This window comes from Seriola lalandi, unplaced genomic scaffold (assembly GCF_002814215.2).
Source record: "Seriola lalandi dorsalis isolate HSWRI2012SDOR001 ecotype SW California unplaced genomic scaffold, Sedor1 jcf7180002054795, whole genome shotgun sequence".
In the NCBI taxonomy this organism is placed as follows: domain Eukaryota; kingdom Metazoa; phylum Chordata; class Actinopteri; order Carangiformes; family Carangidae; genus Seriola; species Seriola lalandi.
In genome coordinates, this window is record NW_019525348.1 from 2467807 (window position 1) to 2491245 (window position 23439).

Here is a 23439-nt window from a genome sequence, read left to right on the forward strand (position 1 = left end):
GGTGACAGGTTGTGGTCAAACTGGGGCAAAGTTGACTTGAGAGGGGCAAGGTGTCTCCTCTGAGGTGATGTACTGCCACCCGGTGGACAACAAGCAGAAAGAACGTATCAAATGAAGGTTTGGCCTGAGTTCAGTGTCGTTCATGTTTTATTGGTCCCAGTGTTGTACAGTACACACACACTCCAGTACAGATAGAAATGACTAGAACTATATCTCTACCAGAACTTGGGGTTGGGGGGGGGGGGGGGGGGGTGTTTGTCTGATCCAGATGGCTGGGCTTCACCACAGAGGACAATGAGAATTAGTACAGACTTTAATGTACTGATGTACTGTGACGATCAGTTTAACTGAAACAAGCTGAGTTGTGTTGATGCAGTAAACATTTCATCTTCCCATCTGGCCTTTAGCAGATGGAGGATCTGGACTTTTACTCACACAAGTGTTTACTGGATCTAAACAATTCAGATCTTAAAGTCAGACAACAGACGGAGAGGACTTCAGCTGCCTCAACTAGAATTTCTCATGTTGTCCTTTGCAGAAACCCCCACATGTCTGGGTCCTGAAGAAACACTGAGATCAGTCAAAGTGCATTTCCTAAGTGCTGAGCCGGATCCAGAGTTCTCCCTGCTTTCCAAGGACTGGTCACAGCTGCACAAATAAACAGCGAGCTGAGTGACAGAGGATGCAGTTAATGGTGATCCATACATAGTCACCTGAGTTAAGCAGAGGGGGGAGGGGAAGGGGGATGACAGGGAGTGAGGTTGAGGACAGGGTCCACAGCTAGGTTATAGGAGGTGGCCGTGCTAGAGGGGCTGTCAGTAGGAAGTTATTTTGCTGTGCTGAGCCCTCGTAGGAGGATGTCGCTCATCCTCTGTGTTCTATTGACTCTTCATCAGTTTGTCTCTTCAGCAGCTTTTTCCCATCAGGTCTTTTATGTTGTCCGGATCTGAGCGTAGCGTATTTTAGGTCTGCAGGGCCAGAGTGAGAATAAGACGGTTCATTATGAAACTGAAGATGAGCAAATATGAATGTGTGTGTGTGTGTGTGTGTGTGTGTGTGTGTGTGTGTGTGTGTGTACAGGACTTTACCTGGGTGTCTTCTCTGAACTCTGTCTGGCTTGAGAGGCACTCTTAAACTGAGACTCCAGTCTGGAGTAAATTCCCCCTGCAGGCTGCAACACAACACAACACACACACACACACACACACACACACACACACACACACACACACACACACACACACACACACACCTCTTTAGTGTCTTTAGACTTGCTCTGTTCCTGGTCTCCAAATCTCATCTTAGTCAAGTAGCCGATGATCTCCACCATGCGACGCTGGTCTGGTTCATAAAGACAAGGATTCAGCAAAAAGACAACACAACAAGCTGAACTTGCTGTAAACGTAGTGAAAACATAATAACAGTGAGAGCAGAAAGACTAAGACTCTGCCTGATTTGATTTGATGGTACATTACCTGATATGCCTAAAAATATAAAAGTATTAATAACATTCACTTCCTGTAGAGTCCTTCTTTACCTTCCTCTCTCTGAGCGTCCTGGTTGTAGCGCATGGAACGAGAGCTGTCCCACTTACTCTTCTGGACGCTCACTCTACAACACACACACACGCCACAGGCACCAGAGTAAACCATAGTTCGGTCAAACAGCATACACACACTACATGATAACTGCAACACATACAGAAACGAGGAAGTGTGTGTGTGTGAGGATATTTTATATGATCGTGTTTGCAGATGAACTCACGTGAAAGGTGTGTTGTCCCTGGTCTGTGACTGAGGGGAAGAGACAGTGCAGGTTATAAAGTGTAAAATACTGTATGTGTTATTAAAACAGAGCATCTCAAATCAAAAAGTGTTTCTGGTTGAATCTGCAGCAGCTAATGGAAGTTCAGGAACCATAAATAACAAGTGTACAAGATGCGTTCAGGGACATGATGTTGAACTGTGTCTGTTTAAGCAGATGTTTTGGAGAAGTCATGCATAAACCTAGAGTCAAATTCTCTGAAGCTAAATTATTTTGCTTGGATTAACAAATTATAAACAACTTCGAGTGTGTCTACCTAACTTCATATAAGATATAAATGTCACTTTATTGTGAAAATTAACTTCTATATCAATAACTAAGACATTTCTATAAGTGACACACCCTGTTACAGAACCACCTTACACCATACTGTTCCTTAAGACCAAAGCAGTGAACAGATGTTTCAGATATTTAGGTTGAATTTGAATTGAATATGAATAAAATCAGTGACTCACTTTCTCCGGTCGGTCTTTGCGTTGGAAGTTTGGAGAGGAAATTTGTTTTTTCAGAGGTCTGTGGGCCTTCTTGGCTTTTTTAGCAGCTGGAGAAAGAGAAAACAAAAAAACCTGTTGAGTTTTCCTTCAGCCTCTGATGCCACCTCCTGGCCAAAGACAGCAACTGTTTTATTTTCCAGTTTTAAAAATGTAGAGCTGGAACAATGAAATGATAAAAATAGACATGATGAAAATGTAAAGTGAGAGTGGGACGGAGGCAAGGTGCTAAAAACAGCAGCATCTCATCACGTGTCCTCACTTCACTTTCATCATTTAAACTTTGACGGCGACTCAGTGTTGACGCTACTGCACTACAAGGGTCACAGGAAGCAAAACTCATTGACACATTACATGCAAACAAACGTGACATTTATTATGAGGACAGAGGTGATTAGTCACACCAATACATAACCTGAAGGCATCACATGTTAGATGGTAAAAGTCAGTCAGAGTGATGCAGCATGTTTACTTCTATCATTTCATTCGAGTGATTTCATCTCCCAGTCCTCAGATAACATGAAAATCAGTGCAGAAACTACATCAGTATAATCATAGTCTGATTGTTGATGATAAGAAAGTAACAGATGAGCAACAGTTACAGAGTGAATATTCTGTTGTCACAATATTCTCAGCATCACGTCCGTCATAACTGTCATGACTTTCAATCACAGCCCACTGATGCAGACACACAATGAACCAAATAAACTGCAATTAAACTGTCATCACGGTACCACACTGTGGATATAATAGTGATGACAAGTACAGTTATCAGCCTGTAATTAAACCTCCCAACAGCATTTTAATCATGAGTGAATCATGAATATTCATCTCCATCTAACCACTGATTAAAAGAAGTGAAGGTCAAACATCTGATTTTTGTTGCTATGGCAAAAAAAATCTTTTGTCTATTCAATCCGTTCACAACTGAAACTCTGCAGCTCTGAAATGACGAGTTTATTACTCAATTAGCTGAACAGAAACTTTAATGTAAGTTGTTTTAGTTATAAATTTGATTATAAATCATTTTAGTCATTTATTAAGTGAAAATACCAAAGCATTAGTTTCTCTTTAGTTCTAATATGAAATAAATACTTGAGTTTAACTGCTGATCAAAATCAATTAATAAGAAGAGTTCAAGTAAAAGTATAACTATATTTTAATTGATATATTAATTAAGCAAATTAGTCAAGAGAAAATGAATATTAATCTCATGTCAGTGTGTGAAGTAGTATGAAGAAGGAGAGCCTAACCCTGGAGTCTTCTTCACACCTGCACTAAAGTGCTGACGGGATCAATTCACTGTTGTTCATCAAAAAATAGTTCCAGCACAAAATTCCCCCATAAAACCACAAATGATCTACTTTACTTTTCTGTTTATATACAAGATAAAACACGTTACTTCATCTTACTCTGTCATCTTTAGATGTGTCAGAGGACAAAGCTCGGCTGTCTTCTTCTGCTTCCAGGCTAAGCTAAGCTAACAAAGTCCTGGCTCCAGCTCTGGCCCACTCACTCATCTCACTCATGGAGAGAAAGTGAATCAGTACGCAAAATGAACTTTTCCTTTAAAATAAGATTTGTTAAAAAAATATCTAATAATCTAAAGTTTGGCTCTGATCAAAGCTGCACGGAAAAAAATGGGAGGCGTTTAACACTACGTCACAGATGTGGTTCCAGCTCCAGAATGAAGATTTAACAACATGACGCAGGTGTGATCTGTGTCATCTACTCCACCTTGTTTCTTGGACAGCTCCTCTTCATCCCCCACCTCATCTTCAGTGACCTCTGACCCCGTGGTGTACTCCTCATCCTCTGACAGGAGAGACTGTTGCCTCTGAGAGGTCACACACATGAACACTCAGCTGCTTTATGACTTCACAGCTAACAAAAGATCTCATCATCAACCATGTTTGTAATTGTGAATAAGAACATGATTAACACCAGAACAGAAGCTGATTCTGTAAAATGAAGGGAATGAGGGAGAAGTCCTACCAGTTGCAGACTCCAGTTTTTCAAGAGGGAAAACTGGTTAAAAAGAGAAAGTAGCTGAGGTCAGAACCAGAAAAAGGACAGAGTCAGAGAAACACACAGGTACAAGAGAGGGAGGGAGAGAGAGAGAGAGAGAGAGAGAGAGAGAGAGAGAGAGAGAGAACACTTACAGTGCTGCCGTCTCCTCTCAGAGGTCCGAGGAGTGTTGGCTCCAGGAGAACATCACAGTCCTGAACCTTTTCTGTACTGGATGGACTCTCCTCAGCCCTGACACAACACACACACACACACACACACACACACACACACACACACACACCATCAATAAACAGCATTTCCTTGTACTTCTCACACAAACATGCGCACACTGCCAGAAAAAGAATCATCTTCAAGTGATCATAGACTTGTGCTCACCCATCTGCAGGAGGTGTGTTGGACAAACACACTGCGTCTCTGTGCAGCAGCAGGTCATTAAGGATTCTGGTCTGGGCCGAGGTCACCTCATCACAGTTCTCTTCATCAGGTACGCTCACTATGTGGTCTCGCATCTTACAGCCCTGAACACACACACACACACACACACACACACTTAGCTGCATCAAGATTTCCTCCTCTAGCTAGAATCCCAGACAGAAAGGCAGCAGCAGATTGAAGCAGCACTAGAAAAACTTTAACACCCAGGAGGGACTGAACGTCATCTTCTTATCATTGGTGTAGATGTTTGCAATGTGCTGCAAACTGAAGTTTTCATATGTAACTGATCACAGATTGGATTAACTGTGTTGTATTAACACTGCAGAGGTGAATAGTGTGTATTGTTAATGTTCAAATAAAAATCAGTGATGCCTGAAGCTTTCCTTAGCAGTTTGCAACCACAAATATCTGCTGTACAATAAATATCTGGGTCAGTGGAGGGACGTGGTGATGAAGTGAATTAATCCTGTATCATCATTTGTCACACGGTGTCTTTGTGCTGCAGTTTAGCTCATTAACCTCTGTGTCATGAACTGTGAGCTGCATTTATCCATTCTCTATAGCCATGGAGGATAATAGAGGTCAGTGGCCATTCCAGCATGCAGTGGGTGGAGAGCACAGACGCACAAAAGTACAAATAATGGTTCAATTAAACCTTGACAGAGCAGCCATTACTTAGTTACTGTAAAAAACACCATTGTAAAGAGAATGTGAAAACATGCATTGTTTTATTTATATACTAGCTAAATATTCATTAGTTACCCAGTAAATGCTTGTTGTTGCACTACCACACAGCAACAAGCGCGCGTGTGTGTGTGTGTGTGTGTATATGCGTATCCATACCTTAGGCATACCAGTGGGATCAAAGCGGAGAACCCTCTGGTTGCAGCAGGGGTAGATTCCTGCTCCATGTAAGCCTTTCTCTGCACCCAGGCCGGGGTACAGCACACTGTCCGGGTGGTACTTGCAGCAGGTCAGCTCTGCACACACAAACACCTGCACACACACACACACACACACACATACATACACATGAAATACCTGATAGAATCATTCCCTCACACACATTATTGGACAATGTGATGTTTCTCACAATATGAAAATCACACATATTAAATTTTTCCTCATTTGATCACTTCTGCAATACACACATATAGTCTCACACACACACATAAACACACACATACACACACACACACACACACACACACATACACACTAACCTGCTGGCATCGGGAGCAGGTGAGGTAGTTGATGGTACCCCAGATTCTCCAGTAGACCAGGACCCAGGACTTGAGGTCATCATACAGACCAGTGATGTACTCATGCACATCCCAGCTCTTCTGCCTGCACGCACGCACGCACGCACGCACGCACGCACGCACGCACGCACACACACACACACACACAAGCATAAGCAGGAAGAGGCAGGATATGAAGAAGTGAAAGTTGTTATAATAATAACAATATTTCTCTCTGTTTATAACTGAGAGTAAAATAAATACAGGAACTGTGATTATATGAATCTGGCTTTTGTTCATTACTTTAAAACAGAATCACAGTCAACAGCTGCTGTAATACCTGGTGTGTGTATAGATGATCTCTCCATGAGCGTCAATGTTGATTTTCCCTGGAACACAAGAAATCTTCCTCTCTGTGTCTTTGGTCAGCAGCTTAAGGCACAGACCACATCTGCCAAACAGAAAAATGCAGATACTCTTCATGAACTCTCTCATGTGAGAAACTAATAACCTGTTTGAAGGAAACAAAGAAGCGACTGTTCCCACTCACCTGTAAAGAGTCAAGGCGTTCCCCGGTGAATCTCTGCTCTGATAGACGGGGTCAAAGAGACGCTCAATTTTCTTCTGGAACAATTTGCTTTAAAGGTGAAAGGAAATAAAGTAAGGGAAAAAATCAAATATTGTTTGAAGAAGAATTCAATCCTTGAATATGTAAAGATGACTTGTCATCTGAGGCCTGACTGCCCCCCACCGCTGTTATATCAGTAACCTGCTGACACTAAGATTCACCGTCTGCAACATGACACTCAAGCCAGCGCCAAACTGAAATAATAATTCATCCCTGGAATCTAACATCAACCCAGACCAGTGTCCAAACACTCCCAACACACCACTTATACAGTACTTCATCCATTGTGTTCACACTTCACTGTTTATACCAGAAACAAATCTTTCTGTTTTATTACTACACACAAAAACTGCTTAAAAAACTTCACAATAGCTTTAAAATAGTTTATTCAGTTTCAAGAGTGAATCAATGGTACTTCTTTAATTAAGGTTACAGGAATAAATATTCATATATTTATATATGTATATATATTATATTTATATATATATGTAAATGTTTATCAAAATAACCACTGCACACTGAAATGAGTCCACTGTGACTTTTTTAAATTAAATTAAATGTTGATGGTATTTCTGCGTTTTTTCAAAAAATACAATCAACTCAGGAAGGATAGTTGTGATATTATGATGTGCTCTGGGGAAGCCCTGTTAATGTGTAGTTTCTCCTCACTGCTCAGCCACACACACCCCACACACTGACTGAACGTTGTGTTGATTGTTTACACTCTGATCTCACCTCTTGAACTTGTCTTTTTTGTCCCTGATGTCGTCGGCCTCGTTGTGGTTGAAGAGCTCAGCGATGCGTGTTGCTAGGTTGCTGTTGATGCAGTTCATGTTGCAGGGCGTGGCCACGATGGCACTCATGTGTTTGTGGCAGTACTGGATACATTCCTCCACCTGAACATGAACAAAGATGTACTGCTTTTATAAGAGCCTTTTGCAAGGACTTTAACTTAAATTTCTATAATCCTACTGTCACAAATACTGATAAAACACCACTGCTATAATGTTACAGAGCCTAAAGAAGTACAGCAGTTACCTAACTAAATAACATCTTCACTATTAACATCCATGCAACATCAATTTAACAAAGCTCTATCTATGGGCCTCTTGTTTTCCCTGAATAAAAAATGATCAGTTGTAAAACAGAAAACTATTTATATCATAAATGTAAATATAGGAGAAAGCTTGCAAGAACATTTCCACCATTCAATTTCAACCTTCTAAACAGCAACGTAAGTTCCCTGAGTTACATCTGAAAAACAAGGGGCCCGAAGCACGTCACCACATCTAGCATCACACGTCACAACACTTACTAACGTATCCATCTTCAAGAACTCGGAGGAGATCAGGATTGAGATCACATTGCTGGGCTCTGTAACCGACAAACACCACATGACCAACCAACCAAGCAAACCCCACAACCAACAAACAACACAGAACACACAGCCGGTGACCCACCAAACACACACCACGTTTAGTGACCAATAAATCAAGCACCGTCTAACAGGTGCCAGAAGTGACAGCTCAGGCATTCCCATGTGGAATAATGTTGTATCTGTTATTGTTTTACAGGGATTTTACCAAGCCGGGGTTTGTCCTTGTTTCCCTCGCCTGCAGAGTTCCTCCTGACGTAGTTCATGAGCCAGTCAAAGATCTGCACGTCACAGTGCACAGAGATGTCCACCTCCTCCCATCTCTGGGGGTCCACAGACAAGTACTCAGCGAAGTAACGCATCTCTTTAACCAGAAGATCTCGGGGACATGTGAAGTCCTGCTTCAGGTTCTTGGTCTCATCACACACATGGATGACCATGTTGGGACTGTAGGAAAAAGTTTATATCCATTATTTGCAAAAATATACCGGTCAGTAAAAGTTTCCACTAAAGAAAACTACAAAACTTTTTACAGCTGCCTTTCCAGTCTACAAGGGTTGAGTATCATGTTAACATAGAGCAGATCTGTATGTATCTTTTATCTATGTTAGCTGGCTTTACTGCTATAGGAAACAGCACTTTGTAAAGACTGAGCATGAGTTACTACAACTTACTCTCGTGGCTTCTGAGGTTTGTCATCCTCCTCTACTGGGACTCTTTTCTCTTTCTTCTCCACAGCACCAACTCTGCCTGAGAGCGTCGATTTGGAGCCTTGTTACACAGCAGACAAAAATGTAGATACACTCTGAACCCAGTTATAAAAAAAATACTGTAGCTTCACATCTCTGGGCACTGCCATACATTTCATAAGTATTGTACTGCTCTAAAATATCAGAATGTCCCAGTAGTCTGTGTTTTCTATTGGCCCGAGAACCTTCTAGTAAAAGTGATCTCAGCCTGGTTTTAACAACAAAAAAAGTATTAATTCAATTAAACTTCAATAGCAGCAAATAAAATAACAATGTCAAGAAAAGGTTTTTTATCTGCTCGGGTGGCACTGACTAACCTGTAACTTTGCTGGTGCTCTGGCTACTACCTGTCTCCACCATCTCCCCAGTGTCCATCAGCGTGGACAGGCCGTCTGAAGGGCAGGTGTTTCCTTCGGTCAGGGTATTACACTGGTTGTCCACATGAGGAAAACCCCCACTGTTCTTCAGCTCCTCGAATCGACGGGCACACTGCAAGGTCACATCAGCCATGATATCATTTCTTATCAACAAGTCAGGCTTTATGGTGCTAAATCATGTAATGACTGGTAGAAGGGGCTGGATGGATGGAAGGGTGGATGGATGGAAACATTCATAGTTACCCAACATCCCAGTTACCTCCTTGGGAGTGAAGCCTGGAACCAGCTTGGCTACATTGTCCCAGTTTATGGGCTGGGGTACTCCCCACAGAGAGCCCAGCACCATGTCCAAAACTAGGACGTTGTTGTCATAGGGAAAGTTGTTGTTGTCTGAGCAGAAGCGGCTCATCTCTAAAAAAACAGAGAAATAAATAACAAGTGGCAGTGAGTCAACACTGAATCCCTCTGTTTCATCATCATATCCAAACTAGAGCTGAAATTATTTGCTGATCGATGGAAAATTAGTTGGTAACTATCTTGATAATCATTTAAGTCATTTTTCAAGCATGAATGCTGCAGTAAATTGAATGTTTTTGGTTTTTGGACTGTTGGTTGGGCAAAACAAAGGGGTTAAGGAAATTTTGATGGACCTTTTTTCTATTTTGAGAAAGAAACTGTAAAATTTAAAACATAATCACCATTTAATCGATAATAAAAATAATAGTTAGTTGAAGCTCTTATCCAAATTATTCATGATTCCCCTACCTCTAGTGAAATGTGATATGTGAGCAATAAGTGATACACATATTATTAAACTATCATTTGTGAGGTAGTGTGTTAATACTGGTTCACGAGTAGCAACTTCAGCCATCTTCCATAAAGTTTAGACGTATTTCTGTACTAACTTTAACCTTCAAATGGTAAATTCACACAATTTACATAAACGTTACATGAAGTAGTCTCAAATTCATCTAATTGACTAATGGTTGTGCAATACGTCATTCACTATAAATCAAAAGTTATTGTGATTTTCAATCATTAAATAAACCACCAAGGGCTATGCGTAGCTTCACTTTGAGATACTGTTAGCAGCCAAAGATGAGGTAGAGTATTTGTGCATTTTTTTCCAAATGACTGTATACAGTCAATGAGGATTTAAATACAATTGCTGCTACAGGTAAATGACATGAATTCATCTGTAGGGTCAACAGGGTAGTGATGCTAGCGCAGGCCGAGTCCGTCTGTCCTCCTCCTGCTCTGATGCTTTTAGATCAAACTAACTCAACCGGTTCGCTACTCACAATTAAAACAACAAAAAGGAGAAAATATTGTTGACATACTTATCTGGTGTGAGAGATTTTCCTCCCCGTCGTCTCAAATAGTACACTAAGCCGGTGTCTGTTTTATGTCATTGTGTACGGATGATGCTGATGCTGCGGTCTTCTCCTACCGGCTAACTGCATCCTCCGGTACTGCTAGCTAACTTTGCTGGACAGGATCTGCTGCCTTCAGGTACTCCTCGTAAAGTCCTAATCACCAACAAAAAGCGTCACGACCGCCAATGATGCGATCAGTCGCATGGTATTGCTCAGTTGTTGTGTGCTGTTTTTTGTCTCCAAATTATTCTTGTTACTTGCTATGTAGTGACGTCAAGATGAATTGTAAGATATACACCCCATTAACAATTTGCTCCCTTTTATCTAAGTGGACAAATCTTGCACAAGTTTAATGAGTAAAGTACTTATGCAATCAATACTGTAAGATATTTGAGAAAGAGTGGATCCAGACTTAGGAGTCTTTTGTCAAACAACTATTTACCAGGTCAAGAATGAACCTTAAAGCTCAATTCTATCCATAACACCAGTAATTCCGATAGTCCTTCAAGGCAGCCTTAGCTTCAATCAGCTAGCATATCAGCTAGCTAGTAAGTACGTACTTATACTTAGGTGTTTGTATATTTTTAAACCCAGTAGCACGGGAAACCTGTTAGCGACAGGCTACACTGACACAATACAAACGTAGCGGTCAAGTCATAAGATAATTTAGACGAATAAACAGTTTGGATGGTTCCGTCGCTAGCTACAGCAGTGACTCGTCCTCGTTGACGCAGTGCAGCAGGTTATGCGTTCTGTTGCCAAGAGACAAGGATCGTAAATCCAGTGTTTCTGCCATAAATCATCCAGACTTTTGACAAAACTAAATTCAGTAATATAAAAGATAAATTGATATTATCATTCTTCTTATTATTATCATCATCATCAATATCAATTAAATGTGTGTGTGTTTGTGTGTGTGTGTGTGTGTGTGTGTGTGTGTGATAATGATACATATTGGACAAAATGATTTTGAAAAATATTTATTTTCAAAATAATTATATTAAATATTTACAAAATTATTTCCTGCTAACGGTTGAAAATGTGCAAAATTAGCCCCTCCTCAACCTGAATGCATCCACTCCCATTCGTTTCACAAAGAGGACAATACAGAGAACTAAGCAGCCTACAAGTGAGGGCCGAGACCGAACACAAGGTTACATTATTACAGCACCAAACAAGAACACATTGGTGTTGTTCTTACACAGTCATACAGGTGATATATCAATACTAAAGAAATGTAAAGATAACCTCTTAATATGAAACACACGGGCTCTAACCAGAACAGTGCAACCATTTATAACCAGTAACCTTATCAGAAGGTCCAGATTTTGTTAAATGATTTGAATCATTATAGATGACTCACTACTTGAGCAATTCTTCCATAAGTCCATGGTTTTTCCCCAAATATCTATTATGAGCTGATTATTAGTCAAGTTAAACATTACAAGCACGTACTGACTCAGCCAACCAATGTTATGAGCACACGCAGACCTGCATGCAGAGATATGTACATGCACACCAACATCACAGGTCAGTCTTCTCAGGGATGTTCAACACTGTGCTGGAGGGCATGCTGGAGTTGGATGTTCCCAGACTGAAAGACGCTGGTGTTTCTGTGTACACTGACTCTAGCAGCTCCTCTGAGGATGCTGAGGTGGAGGCTGAGCCGAGGCCGGGGGTAAAGACTTGGGCAGGATTTGGTTGTGGGTGTGCAGCCTTGGCTGTCTGGGAGGCCTGCGTGTTCCCCTGCTGGACCTGAGAAAGATTCTCCATCTCTGGGTGCCTACGGCCTCTCCTCTTACCAAGGACCTTGACATAGTTGGCTGGGACAAGCCCTGTGGTCTGACCGTCCACACTGGCCAGCAGCCAGCCGCGCACCCTGGGCTGTTGCTCTACACACAGGAAAGAATAAAAAGTCTGAGCTCATCAACTTCAAGGAACGTTTGGTCACCAAGTTAATCAGAGGGACTCTCAACTTTCTTTTCGCTTAATCACAGGTCTGTTGTTGCATGGCAGCATTGCCTTCCTCCTCCATTACTGACAGTTTAATGCTTGCCTCTACAATACTACATGTACAGGAAAACACACTTGTAATATTTATGAGGCTTATGTGTTACCATGGCACCAAATACTCTTTCTAGGGACCACATTAAAAATATTGAAGTTGTCTATAATATTGTGTGATTATATAAGTTTTTTTAAATATAGGAAATGTCACCATTTACCGTATTGAATGTTACCTATTGTAAAACAGAGTAGCAAATAATCTACCACAATATCCCAGACAATATCCCAATATCCCCAAAAAGTTTTTTCATGATTTATATATATATATAGACACATACATACATATACACACAATATCTTCCATGATAATGTTTAGGAAAATCAAACTTTTAATGGATAAAAAAAACCAGATGAGAGACATGATGCAAAAATCATACTAAAATCCAATATTGCCATATATGTGTTCACGGATTTGCAACATTGAAAATAAAGGCCTGGTGCACCCAGAAATGGGAAACGTAAAGGTAGGAAATAATGGCCAGCAGTCATTAAAGAGTTCTCACCTTTAGGGGCGAGATTGAGCATGTCTCCCGCCCGCAAAGAAATCTCCTCCTCAGATGCTGCTGAGAAGTTGTACTCTGCTCTAGCCACTACATGGTCATCCTCCCCGCTGGCCCAGTCAGTGGCTAAAATAGAAACACAAAACTTTTTTACATGTTATCGCTGGTAGTAAAAAATGGGCTACATATACCAATATGACAATCACTTCCTCTGGCATCGAATATAAAAAAACATCTGCCAGTATTTGTTGCCTTGGGTACAACTGATGGAAATCTTTAATGTTTTCCAACTTCTTTCCCAAAGATCAGTGAAGGTTGTATGACATACTATCTAGAGAAGTGCTTCTCAACTGTCTCCACTGAGCCACAAGACAGTGGTGGTAACTTGTAAATCTAGCATTCACTGAGATTGGCTGGAAAAACACCTGTAAAGTCTTGGGCTATGATGTGTCATGGTGAGAGCTGCTGATCTAAAGTACAAAGAAAGTCCCAAAAAGGCTGCTACTGAGTTTGTGAAGAGGGGACCACTCTTGAGCTTAAATAGTTATTTCTATAAAAATGTGGAAACACATCTCATCTACAAGTAAATAATCTCGAATGTGCTGTATGTCTCACCATTTTCTTCAGAGCGAGGGCTGGAGCTTAGAAGTTTCCAGATAAGGTAGGGTCCACCCAAGACTACAGCAAAAAACAGAAAGATTGGCCAGGATTTGACAGTCTGATCCTCCATCCCCGGTCCATATCCTCCAGATGCACTAGTAGCTAGGGCATCAGTAGCACTGTCTGCCCATAAGTCCTCAGCCTCAGCATCTGACCTCCGCCCCAGCAGCCTCTGTAACCGTCGGTAGAGGTATCGCAAGGTGCGTACCAGGGCAAAGGCTGACAAGACTCGGGTGAGGTGTGCACGCAGCCGCGTTAGGTGGTTGGCTACGTCCAGCACGGCACGAAAACTGTTATACACAGCTGAGAAGGTGGCGTCCAGCATCATGCTGACTGAGGCAAAGGCCTGGACGATGCTCTCAATGGACTGGAAGGCACCGCGGCTGCTCTCCTCTGCCTGCTGCACAAACCTACTGGGGGCAACGTCTTCCGTGTGGGAAAGGCGGCTGTACCCTCCCATGCCATAGCCCCCACCATAGCTGTAAGGGCTGTAGCCACCATAGATAGAGCTCCCATAGGGACTGTAAGAAGAAGTGAAGGAGCTGTAGGATGGACGGTAGGACTGCTGGACGGGACGAGGGGGCACTGGGGGCACCATCCTGGTCAGGACAGGAGGGCCGGCAGAAGTGGGGGGTCCTACAGCTGGTATAAAATCTGCAGTTCTATTTGATGAAAAGGCCAAGACAGGATAAAGGATTAACATAATTACATTAAATTTATAATAGTATGAGATACTTATTATGTTAAATAATATTCAAAACAACCCTTTGGGTGTACAGAACAACCTTACAAATTGAAAATAAGATTCCTCAAACCCTCAAAACGTTACTGGTATGAAACTGCTTCCAGTTACAGACAGTAAGGTAACTTGGTGCCTCATGATAATTAATAATAATTAACAAGAAGGGCACCCAGACGGGCCAATGTCAAACTACATAAACCAGACTTCAGAGGAAAAAATGGATAGTAAGTAATCTGGATCTGCACCAATATTTACTGGGTTCTTCCCTGACCCCTGACCCCTGACCAATCCCTTCACCGGGTTCAGTAAGAATCGGATCGAATTTGCGTAATTCATCACAAAACACAACCTCCTTGAAGGTACTTTTACTAGGTTTCGTTTAATGCACTATGTGGTGTTTCCATTCATAAATAAGGACCGTAAAAGAAGTATCGGAGGAATCATTTATGAAGTCTGGCGAGAAACTCACTTACATGCACCAGTAAAGGGCACATGACAGGGCCTTGTTGGGCCTAGCTCATAGGTTAGCTATTAGCACAGCGGTTTCGTTGCTCGATTAAATTATTTAGGTAGCTAACTCACAAACGGGAATACGATTGGTATATTAGCAATTTACCTATCTAGTCAACTGTTAAATGATAGCTCCGAAGCTCTGCCATATTGCCGTTGTCTTTAGTTTTGGGTTTCTCATCCCACAACTTTTATATTAGCTAGGTATCAACAACAGCGACCCAATTGTAGCTAGTAAACACAAAAGTGATTTTACGTTAGCGAGCTAGCTAACGTGGCGAAAGAGCGTTTACCTGTAATTTACAGGTGCAGCCATTGCCCCTGGAATGCGTCTTTCCCATGGCTTTGGCGGAGGCTGTGAATCCATCACGATAAATGTATGTATATATCCACAAAGTATAGAAATACTGCGGAACCTGTCCCCCTAACTGTTTCTCCTGTTGCCTTCCTGTGCTCCTCGTAATTTCTACTTTGTAATATTGAAGCTCATGGGTATCACACCTAAAGGGACTATAAATGGCGTCAAACAATATTGAATTTATTTGGTACATGTCATTTAGTCTATTAGATGCTGGCACGGATTCCAAGATTTTAATCTCCAGAAAGATATAATGGAATTTCCAGTGATCCAAGGAATTTCCCTGACAGCTCCTGAAGGCACCATCCGTGACTGGCGGAAGTGTTGTGGTCAAACCGGTATAACTGACAGAAGTTGGCGTTACCTCATGAAACTTGGTATTTGTAAACCTAAATATATGTCAGTGGCCAGGGGTAAATTATTGTTCATGTTTTTATAATTTGTCACTGCTTACTTTTCCCCACTTTTTCTCCACTCGATTAGTATGACCTGCATTTTTCACCTCTGTCCAGCAGAGGGCAATGTAACTTATGAGAAAAGAAAATCCTGCACGTTTTCAGGCAACAATAATAAATATAAAAAGGGAGTTTCCCTCCTCAGTAATACAATGTAGTTAAACAAAGATAGCAGATTTTAATTTGTATCTCACCAACTAATGTCAAGTCACATTGACAGCAGTGATTTTAAATTCAAATTGTGATTTTTCCATATAAAGAAACATTAACTCTTTCCTGAGGTTCGTATTATATAACTGCCCAACCTGCAATGGGAAGTTCTTACATGAAATGTAAACTGAATGAACAGATAAGTATGTATTGTTATTTGTCTTTGTTTGACTAGCTTACTTGTAGCTTGTTGTGTTGTTCTTGCCTCTTTTTAGACTATTCTCATGTATGTTTTAGCTCATTGTAGAGTATTATCCATTGTGGTGTTTGTTTTGTGTTGTTTTTGCTATTGATTGTTTCATTACACATGTAAAAACCCAACTAGGGACAGGAGTCGAGAATTAGCAATAGCTATAAACTCTTTCTGAAACACATTAGTTTCACCCTGTTGTGAAACTATGTTAAATTGCATTGTCCTTATCAAATAAATAATAAATAAATAAACTTTTAAAAAAAAGTACACATGATACACAAAGTGTACTGTCCTCAGATTGATTCTGCTTCATGAGAAGATAGCTTTCACATGATTCACATGATTTCCTCTATTAACACTTTACTGTAGGTGCTAAGATCCGCCAAGAGATACTTCTACTTCTGAAAATCCATTCTAAGAAAGACATTACTTTTAATTCACACTTATCTGAAATAGTTCAGTCATTTCACATAAACCATTGTTCTTGCTAAGCAGAATGCATGTACGCCTAAATCTAAAAAAATATACTGATATTATCTTGTCACATTGAGCACAGTTTCCTACATCAGTCTCCTTTTATTGCTGATATAGCAGCTCTGAGATTTGACTTACAATGACTTGGGATGGATTCCCCTCTGGGCTTTCACTAGCTCTCAGCGTCAAGCCCAGTGTTTGTCAGCTAACCCTATAGTAAGCTTTTGAGGGGGCGACTTGTGACTGTGCTGCCGTGAGGGTGAGGAGAGCTCCTCTTGCGCACAAACAGTGAATGCAGAGGTGTCTTGTGTGGTTTTAGGAGGGAGTCCTGTGATGTCAAGTGTTGTGTGTGTGTGTATGTGTGTGTGTTTGTGTGTGTGTGTGGGGGGGTGTCTGCAGAGCTGTCACATTAGATTCTCTTAGGGTATGACAACAGTATGCTTGCGTGAAGCTGCAATGTAGGTGTGTATGTGTGTGTGTGAGGCTGCCGTTTGTGACATAATGGAGTCAGAATCCTGGGTGAAAGGTGGGAATCCAAAGTGTTGGCCTGTGATGTCGCTGTGTGTGGGAAGATGCTTGAGCTGATGATGGCCCTGGTATTTGGGGTTTGTGCATCTGTGACCTTTTGCACTGTGATGATATAGGAAAGCCAAAGAATATAAAGGATCATTACATATATGCAAAAAAATAAACGTGTAAAAATGATCTTTAGAAATACATTGAATGGTCAAACGTATGTGGACACCCAAACCCCCATATGTCACTATATGTAAATAATCTGCAGCCTCTACTCTTCTTGGAAGTTTTCCACCAGATGTTGGCACCTGGCTGCAGGTCTTTATTTTCATTCAGACACAAGAGCATTTATGAGGTCTAACAGTTATTTTGGGTGATTAAGGCATTCGGTGTTCTAGTTCATCCCAAAGGTCAGGCGTCTGTGCAGGCCAGTCAGTTTATTCTAAACCAAACTTGACAAAAACATTCCTTTATTGACCTGGCAACATATAGGAAAATAGCCTTCCCCAAACTGTTGTAACAAGTTGGAAGAACACTGCTGTCTAAAGCAGTGGTTCAAGTGCCCTCAGGGGGTTAAAAAAATCCAAGAGGTCAAAACATGATTCACAAGATAGAAAAGCAGATGAAGACACAAAACTGTGTTTATTTTTTTAAGACTTTTCTCAAATCTTTGCAACATTATGACTGTAGAAACTATTCAAATGAAATCTGAGCAGGGAACAAACCCTTTAGGTGAACTGCTCACATTCAGCCAGGAAACAGGTTAGCGTAGCTTCGTATGAAGAAAGGTGGAGACAGCGAGCCTCACTGTCCAAAGGTAAAAAGATCTACCTACCAGCACCTCTAAAGCTCAATAATTAACACATTATATTGTGTTTGTTTAATCCACACAAAAATTGAAGTGGTGTCTAAAGTGTGTTGGACATATCGTGTGTTATTGATTTTAATTAAGACAAGATAATGCATGGAAATTGAAGAATTTAGCAGTATAAGCTCCACAGACAGAATTTTTCAATGTTTGTGATTTCTAAGAAAAATAAATTGATCCGCGAAAAATCATTAAAATTAAGATGCAGCAAAAGAAACACACCTGCAGTCCAACTTGGGACCATTGCAATATCCTCTCTAGGAGCTTGTCTATTATTACCAACAAATTTCACAAAGTTTGAAAAGAAAATTTGCTGGGGCAGCCACAAACTTACCCTGTCTGTTCCCGTGTTTATACAACAACAAGAGATGACAGTCATGAAAGACTGTTTGACACTCAAAGAATCCCTAAGCTTCCCCTGATAACCTAAATCGGTCAAATCTCTTTCTGTTCCTGAGTTCAGATTTAGTAAAGTGGTCCAACCAGAACTATGACTTCACTCTGACACAGCATTCCTTCATTGCCTCTGAAATTCCAGTGTTTGTAACTGGTTATCTGGTGTATTTTTGCTGGGCAGCACGCTGGATTGGCCTGAAAGTGATGTGTGTACTTTTCACAAGCACTGGTTCCCCCTTGCTCTGTGTGTGTGTGTGTGTGTGTGTGTGTGTTAGTGTGTGTGCGTGTTTTGTGCAGCGTACGCGGGTATTGCACAAAATATGGATGGCGGAGGGGAAGATGGAGGCCTGTACAAAAGTGGAACTATCAAGAGAAAATATTGGTGGAACATACAGAGCTCTATTAGAGTGAGGTGTTGAAATTGTTGTGTGGCTGCTTGTCAAAAAAGGAAACGCAATGAGTTTCTGCAACGTCAAACTAGACAACACCGTAGTGGACTCACAGGCAGTATATAACATTACCAAGTCCTGTTCTCTCAGTTGTAAGTGTAAAAAGGAGAGTGCAAGGCAACTTAGACGATAGAAGTGTCTAACAGATAAATAAGATGTGAATACTTAATACCTTTCGAGGATGATTATATGAGGATGAAATCAAATACTGTACTCTATTGGACAATCTATTATGCTGTGCGAGTTACCTTTTTGCATGATCTGTTTTACTTTATTCTCCCATATGATTTCATTTAGCTACTGTCTTGTGTATATAGTGTTACAAACTCAAATGCTAAGACCTTGGCGCAACAAAACAGATTTTTCAGTTGTAGGACATATATAAATTAGCTTTAGCTAAGGCTCGCTGTTTGGTTTTTACCTCTCTGTTTTGATTTTTGTTTGTGCAATTTTCTTCCCCAAAAAAATAATATACATTTCTATGGCATAATAGTATTATATGTAAAAAAAAAAAAAATTCATTCATTCAAAAAATTAAAGCAGAAATCTAGAATAAACAAAAACAAAAAAAATGCCAGAATGCACACGTTTCACACACGTACACAACACAAGTAACACAGCTGCAGCCTGGCTACGATAAGCAGAAAGCTAAATTCTTAGTAACATTCAACATAGTAAGTTCATTTCCTGTTTTCATGGTAAATCTACCTACACAACCAACCAACCGCTACAACACGTTTATATATTAATGGAAAATGAAGTAAGCAGCCTGTTACCTGTCCAGGAGAAGTACAACAAGTTCTCTCCATCTCTGAAACGCTTCACAGATATCGACTCATGTCCAAGGGACGTGCACACACATCTGCATTTGTAGAAAAGCCAATACCACTGTCTCTTAAATTACAATATGCTTTAAGGTGATTATGGAACTTTTGCCCATTGATGCCAAGAAATTGTCTCCCTGTTTAACAAAGTGTTGACTATATCTGTAGTGGCTGTCTTGTGGCTTTGTTCACTGTTTATCAGTGTTGAATTAATTACAGGAGCAGTTATTCCACTAATTTCTTTCCACAATGGCATACATAAGCAGGAAGTACGGTGACTCATATGACTTACAATACTCACCTATAGAATAATATATCTAAAAACAATATTGCTATATATACTGAACACTGTGTATGCATGCATGTATACACTGTTCTGGTCAAACATTCACAGTAAGAACTTGGTGGGATTTTCCCTACTCAGAAACATGAGTTAGGTCTTGCATGAGGAGCCTTTCTAGCTATACATGAGGTACACTACCTATAATTAAAATGTGCCGCAGGAAGTTTGCAAATTGTAGGATCAGGGAAATTGCACTCAGAGAATGGAAGTAATAACTGTTCTCCACTGAGGTGTTGGCTCAGTGATCATATAGGCAGTAAAGATGACTTGCATGTGCTTATGACATTGTTTGTACATCATTGCATGAACTGACAGACATAGACAAATACTTAAATTATAATAATAATGTAAATATTTTACAAAATGAATGGAGCTTTTGGGGGCTAAAGGTGAATAACTGCATGCAGAGTGACGTATGATAAAGTTTGAACATTCAGTTCATTCATTCAGTTTAAACTAATAACTATAATAGTAATAACATCAATGGGAGAGAAGCAAGAAATTTGCAAACAACAAGACAAATAAAGTATATTTATATTCATATTTATGGTTGTATGTTGTAATATAAAATTCCAGATGTCTGATTTGTTTTTAATTTGTTTCAATTTAATGTCAATATACATACAATGGATACCAAACTCATAACAGTATATGTGTGATGACATGAGATAAGATCTCCAGTAATGGTGTGTAAATAAATGCAAAGTGGAAGTGGATGAATACCATTAAAATCTAACTTTCTATGATCAGTATTGCAAGCTGTGATACCCCTGTGAGTGCAGTGTTGCTTGAATACATTGATGACGAGTCTGCTCCGCAGTAACCCCAGTCTAATTTAGTGATATAATAGAATGCTCATTCAGGTGGAGTGTGAACGGATGCCACTGTTGTCAGCAACCACTTGCAGTGAGAGAGGGTTTGCAAGTTTCAAAGGAAGGGGAGAGGGGGGGGGCTGAGAGAAGGGGGGAGGAGACAGAGCAGCAGAGGAGGGGCATTACTGGAAATAGGTGGCTAAACAGGTCTAGCATGTATTTTCCAGGACATGGTTAGGAAATATTGAAAGAGACACACTGCACCAAGTGTCTATGACAAACTTATTACGTGTGCGTAGAGAAACAAACATGTGAGCACACACAGACCAAACACACTGTACATGCATGTGCATCAACACACTCATGCAGTGTTGTGTCGTGAGAATTTTCTGCCAGGCCCAAATACTAATACGAATAAAGCTCCATGCAGAAGTGAAACATCCTGACTGTCAAATAATTACTACATCAATAGGTCTGTGTGAGGACATTTGGTGCTTTTAATGTTTACCAATAAACTCAATTTGATGTTGTAATACCATGTTTCATTGCACAGCGCAGTGCTATCTTAAACTCTTTTAACACGTGTATTTATTAACTCAGTTTAAGATCCTCAGAATGATGTCTTATAAATAAATCTATAATATATAATGGAACATAAACCTGAAAATAATCATACAGTGTTTAGTTAGTCCTAGACTGCAGTCTGAAAAAGAATAATAAACCATTAAGGCCATTAAAATCATTAAAGGCCAAGTGGCTGCTAGACCACAAGAGGCCAACATGTGTTTAATCGCTCTCCCTTTCTTTCTTCATTGTTATCAAACAAGCTTGGTATTGTCATTATCAGTCTTCAAGTGTGACAAGTTGAACAAGCTGACTTGTCATTTAATAAATGTGCAATAATTATACAGTCTCAAATGTTGTACTTAGGCCTTTGGACTGATGCTCTCAGACAAAAAAAAAAGGTTAAATGTAAATGTCAGTCCATGGGTAGTTTTCCTCTGTTTGAAAGTTGAAATCTTGCCCAACATCAAAAAAGAAATTACACCAGCCCAAGTCTGATGCCAAAGTATCACTGTTCTGTCTAAAGGTCAATGTAGTAATCCATGTTACAGGAACAAACTAATTAGGTTCATCTCCAGCATTGCAACTGTTTACTGTTACTGTTTTTGTCCAAAATTCATGCAACTTAATTTGAAAAGAACAAAACCTTTCATCCATGTCAAAATAAAATAAATAAAGCTACACTAACCAATATTTTGATATGAACTATTATATCATAAAAATTTGTGTTATATCGAAGAGGTCACTTGTAGATACATACCTGACTATGCTGCTCCCATTAGCTCCAGGGTGCGTTTTAGCATCTTTCAGCTCTTTGTTTTTGGTTTACAGCTGCAACTCTATGGTCTTTACTCATCCCTCAATCTATCAATCCTGTTTTTAAGTGCAGCAAACACGCTCTGATAAACCTGCTTGTTACTATCTTCCCAATTAAAAACAGCTGACGAACAAAATCAGTGATAAGATGGTGAACATAGTGGATTATTTAGCAACTAGCATCTAGCAGACTAGGTCAGGTGGCAAAAACACTACTTTAAATTAATGCTAAGGTTGCCGCTTGTCTCCTGGATATGGTAATAGTTTGCTAGTATATGAGTCATATCAACATGTTTTAATATTACAACCATTTGGGGCTAATGTCATTTAAAGGGGCTATTTGTAAGTTTTCTCTTTCGCCAAACGTTGTTTCTTGCCAGGAGCGGGTGGTGGCGATTGTCACTTGACAATAACATCAGTTGTGTTACAAGAAAAGAGGTTTTAATACGTCCTCTGAGCAGCACTACGTCTTCAGGGCAGATTGGAGGCTACAGTGAGTCGCTATTGAAAAGTGCCAAAATAGCTAGATGGTTAGCATGCTAACTTCAGTAGCAGAAAAGACGTGATAGCGACAAGAGTTAACATTAGTGTTTCTTTCCACCTCTGGACACAGCTCTGAGTGAGTAAAAGAATAAAGTTTGATGCTGAACTCATCACGTTTCTTCTAGACTGGTAAGTAAACAGCTGTTAATACTAATGTTAGCTATGTAGCAAAAGCAAAAGTTAAAAATAGCTACTTTAGGCCTCAGTTCAATAGCCTGACTGAATCAAACTAACAAATACTGTGGACAACAAATAACAAATGCAGTCTGCAAAGGAGCTGGGACCATGCAATCAAAACTAAAACTGTGACAGGATTGTTGACAGTATCCTGTGCACTGAGGTTAAATCAAGGGTTCACTGTGGTTCCTTACAACGAGACAGGAAGGAAGCTACATAGAGCATTTCACCTCAGTCTCCCAATACAAGAGAAAACCAAAGTCGCCAGTGTAGCACATCCTGGGTTCCTTGGTAATGACGCTTCAGGACACTGCTTGTAAATTACCTGTTGTGAATGTTGCATTTTACAAGAAACAAGATTAGAATCAATATATTTATTTGTCACTTCAACATTCATCACTTAATTGTGATTGAAAATGTGAACAACACTGATGT

General features: G+C 40.3%; 2 protein-coding genes across 3 annotated transcripts; both read right to left on the reverse strand.

Annotated features, from left to right (window-relative positions):
• Nucleotides 1-129: 129 nt before the first annotated feature.
• On the reverse strand, nt 130-11252 carry sanbr (SANT and BTB domain regulator of CSR). Of its 2 annotated transcripts, XM_023425690.2 has the most exons (21): nt 10492-11252; nt 9411-9562; nt 9092-9263; nt 8700-8796; nt 8234-8472; nt 7966-8024; nt 7386-7546; nt 6573-6659; nt 6363-6473; nt 6005-6128; nt 5625-5777; nt 4722-4864; nt 4478-4574; nt 4311-4343; nt 4053-4152; nt 2280-2365; nt 1765-1793; nt 1538-1611; nt 1253-1341; nt 1089-1171; nt 130-968 (listed from the first exon to the last, which is right to left on the reverse strand). In XM_023425690.2, exons 2-21 carry the CDS (start codon nt 9558-9560, stop codon nt 932-934), a joined length of 2124 nt encoding a protein of 707 aa, XP_023281458.1. In that variant the 5' UTR covers nt 9561-9562; nt 10492-11252; the 3' UTR covers nt 130-931. The 2 variants fall into 2 exon arrangements, with proteins under 2 accessions (XP_023281458.1, XP_023281459.1); XM_023425691.2 differs by lacking the exon at nt 4311-4343.
• A 239-nt stretch (nt 11253-11491) lies between these two features.
• Nucleotides 11492-15474, reverse strand: pex13 (peroxisomal biogenesis factor 13). The gene is made up of 4 exons (XM_023425683.2): nt 15300-15474; nt 13710-14416; nt 13098-13220; nt 11492-12419 (listed from the first exon to the last, which is right to left on the reverse strand). The coding sequence occupies exons 1-4, from the start codon at nt 15371-15373 to the stop codon at nt 12052-12054; spliced, it is 1272 nt and encodes a 423-aa protein (XP_023281451.1). The 5' UTR covers nt 15374-15474; the 3' UTR covers nt 11492-12051.
• Nucleotides 15475-23439: the final 7965 nt, after the last annotated feature.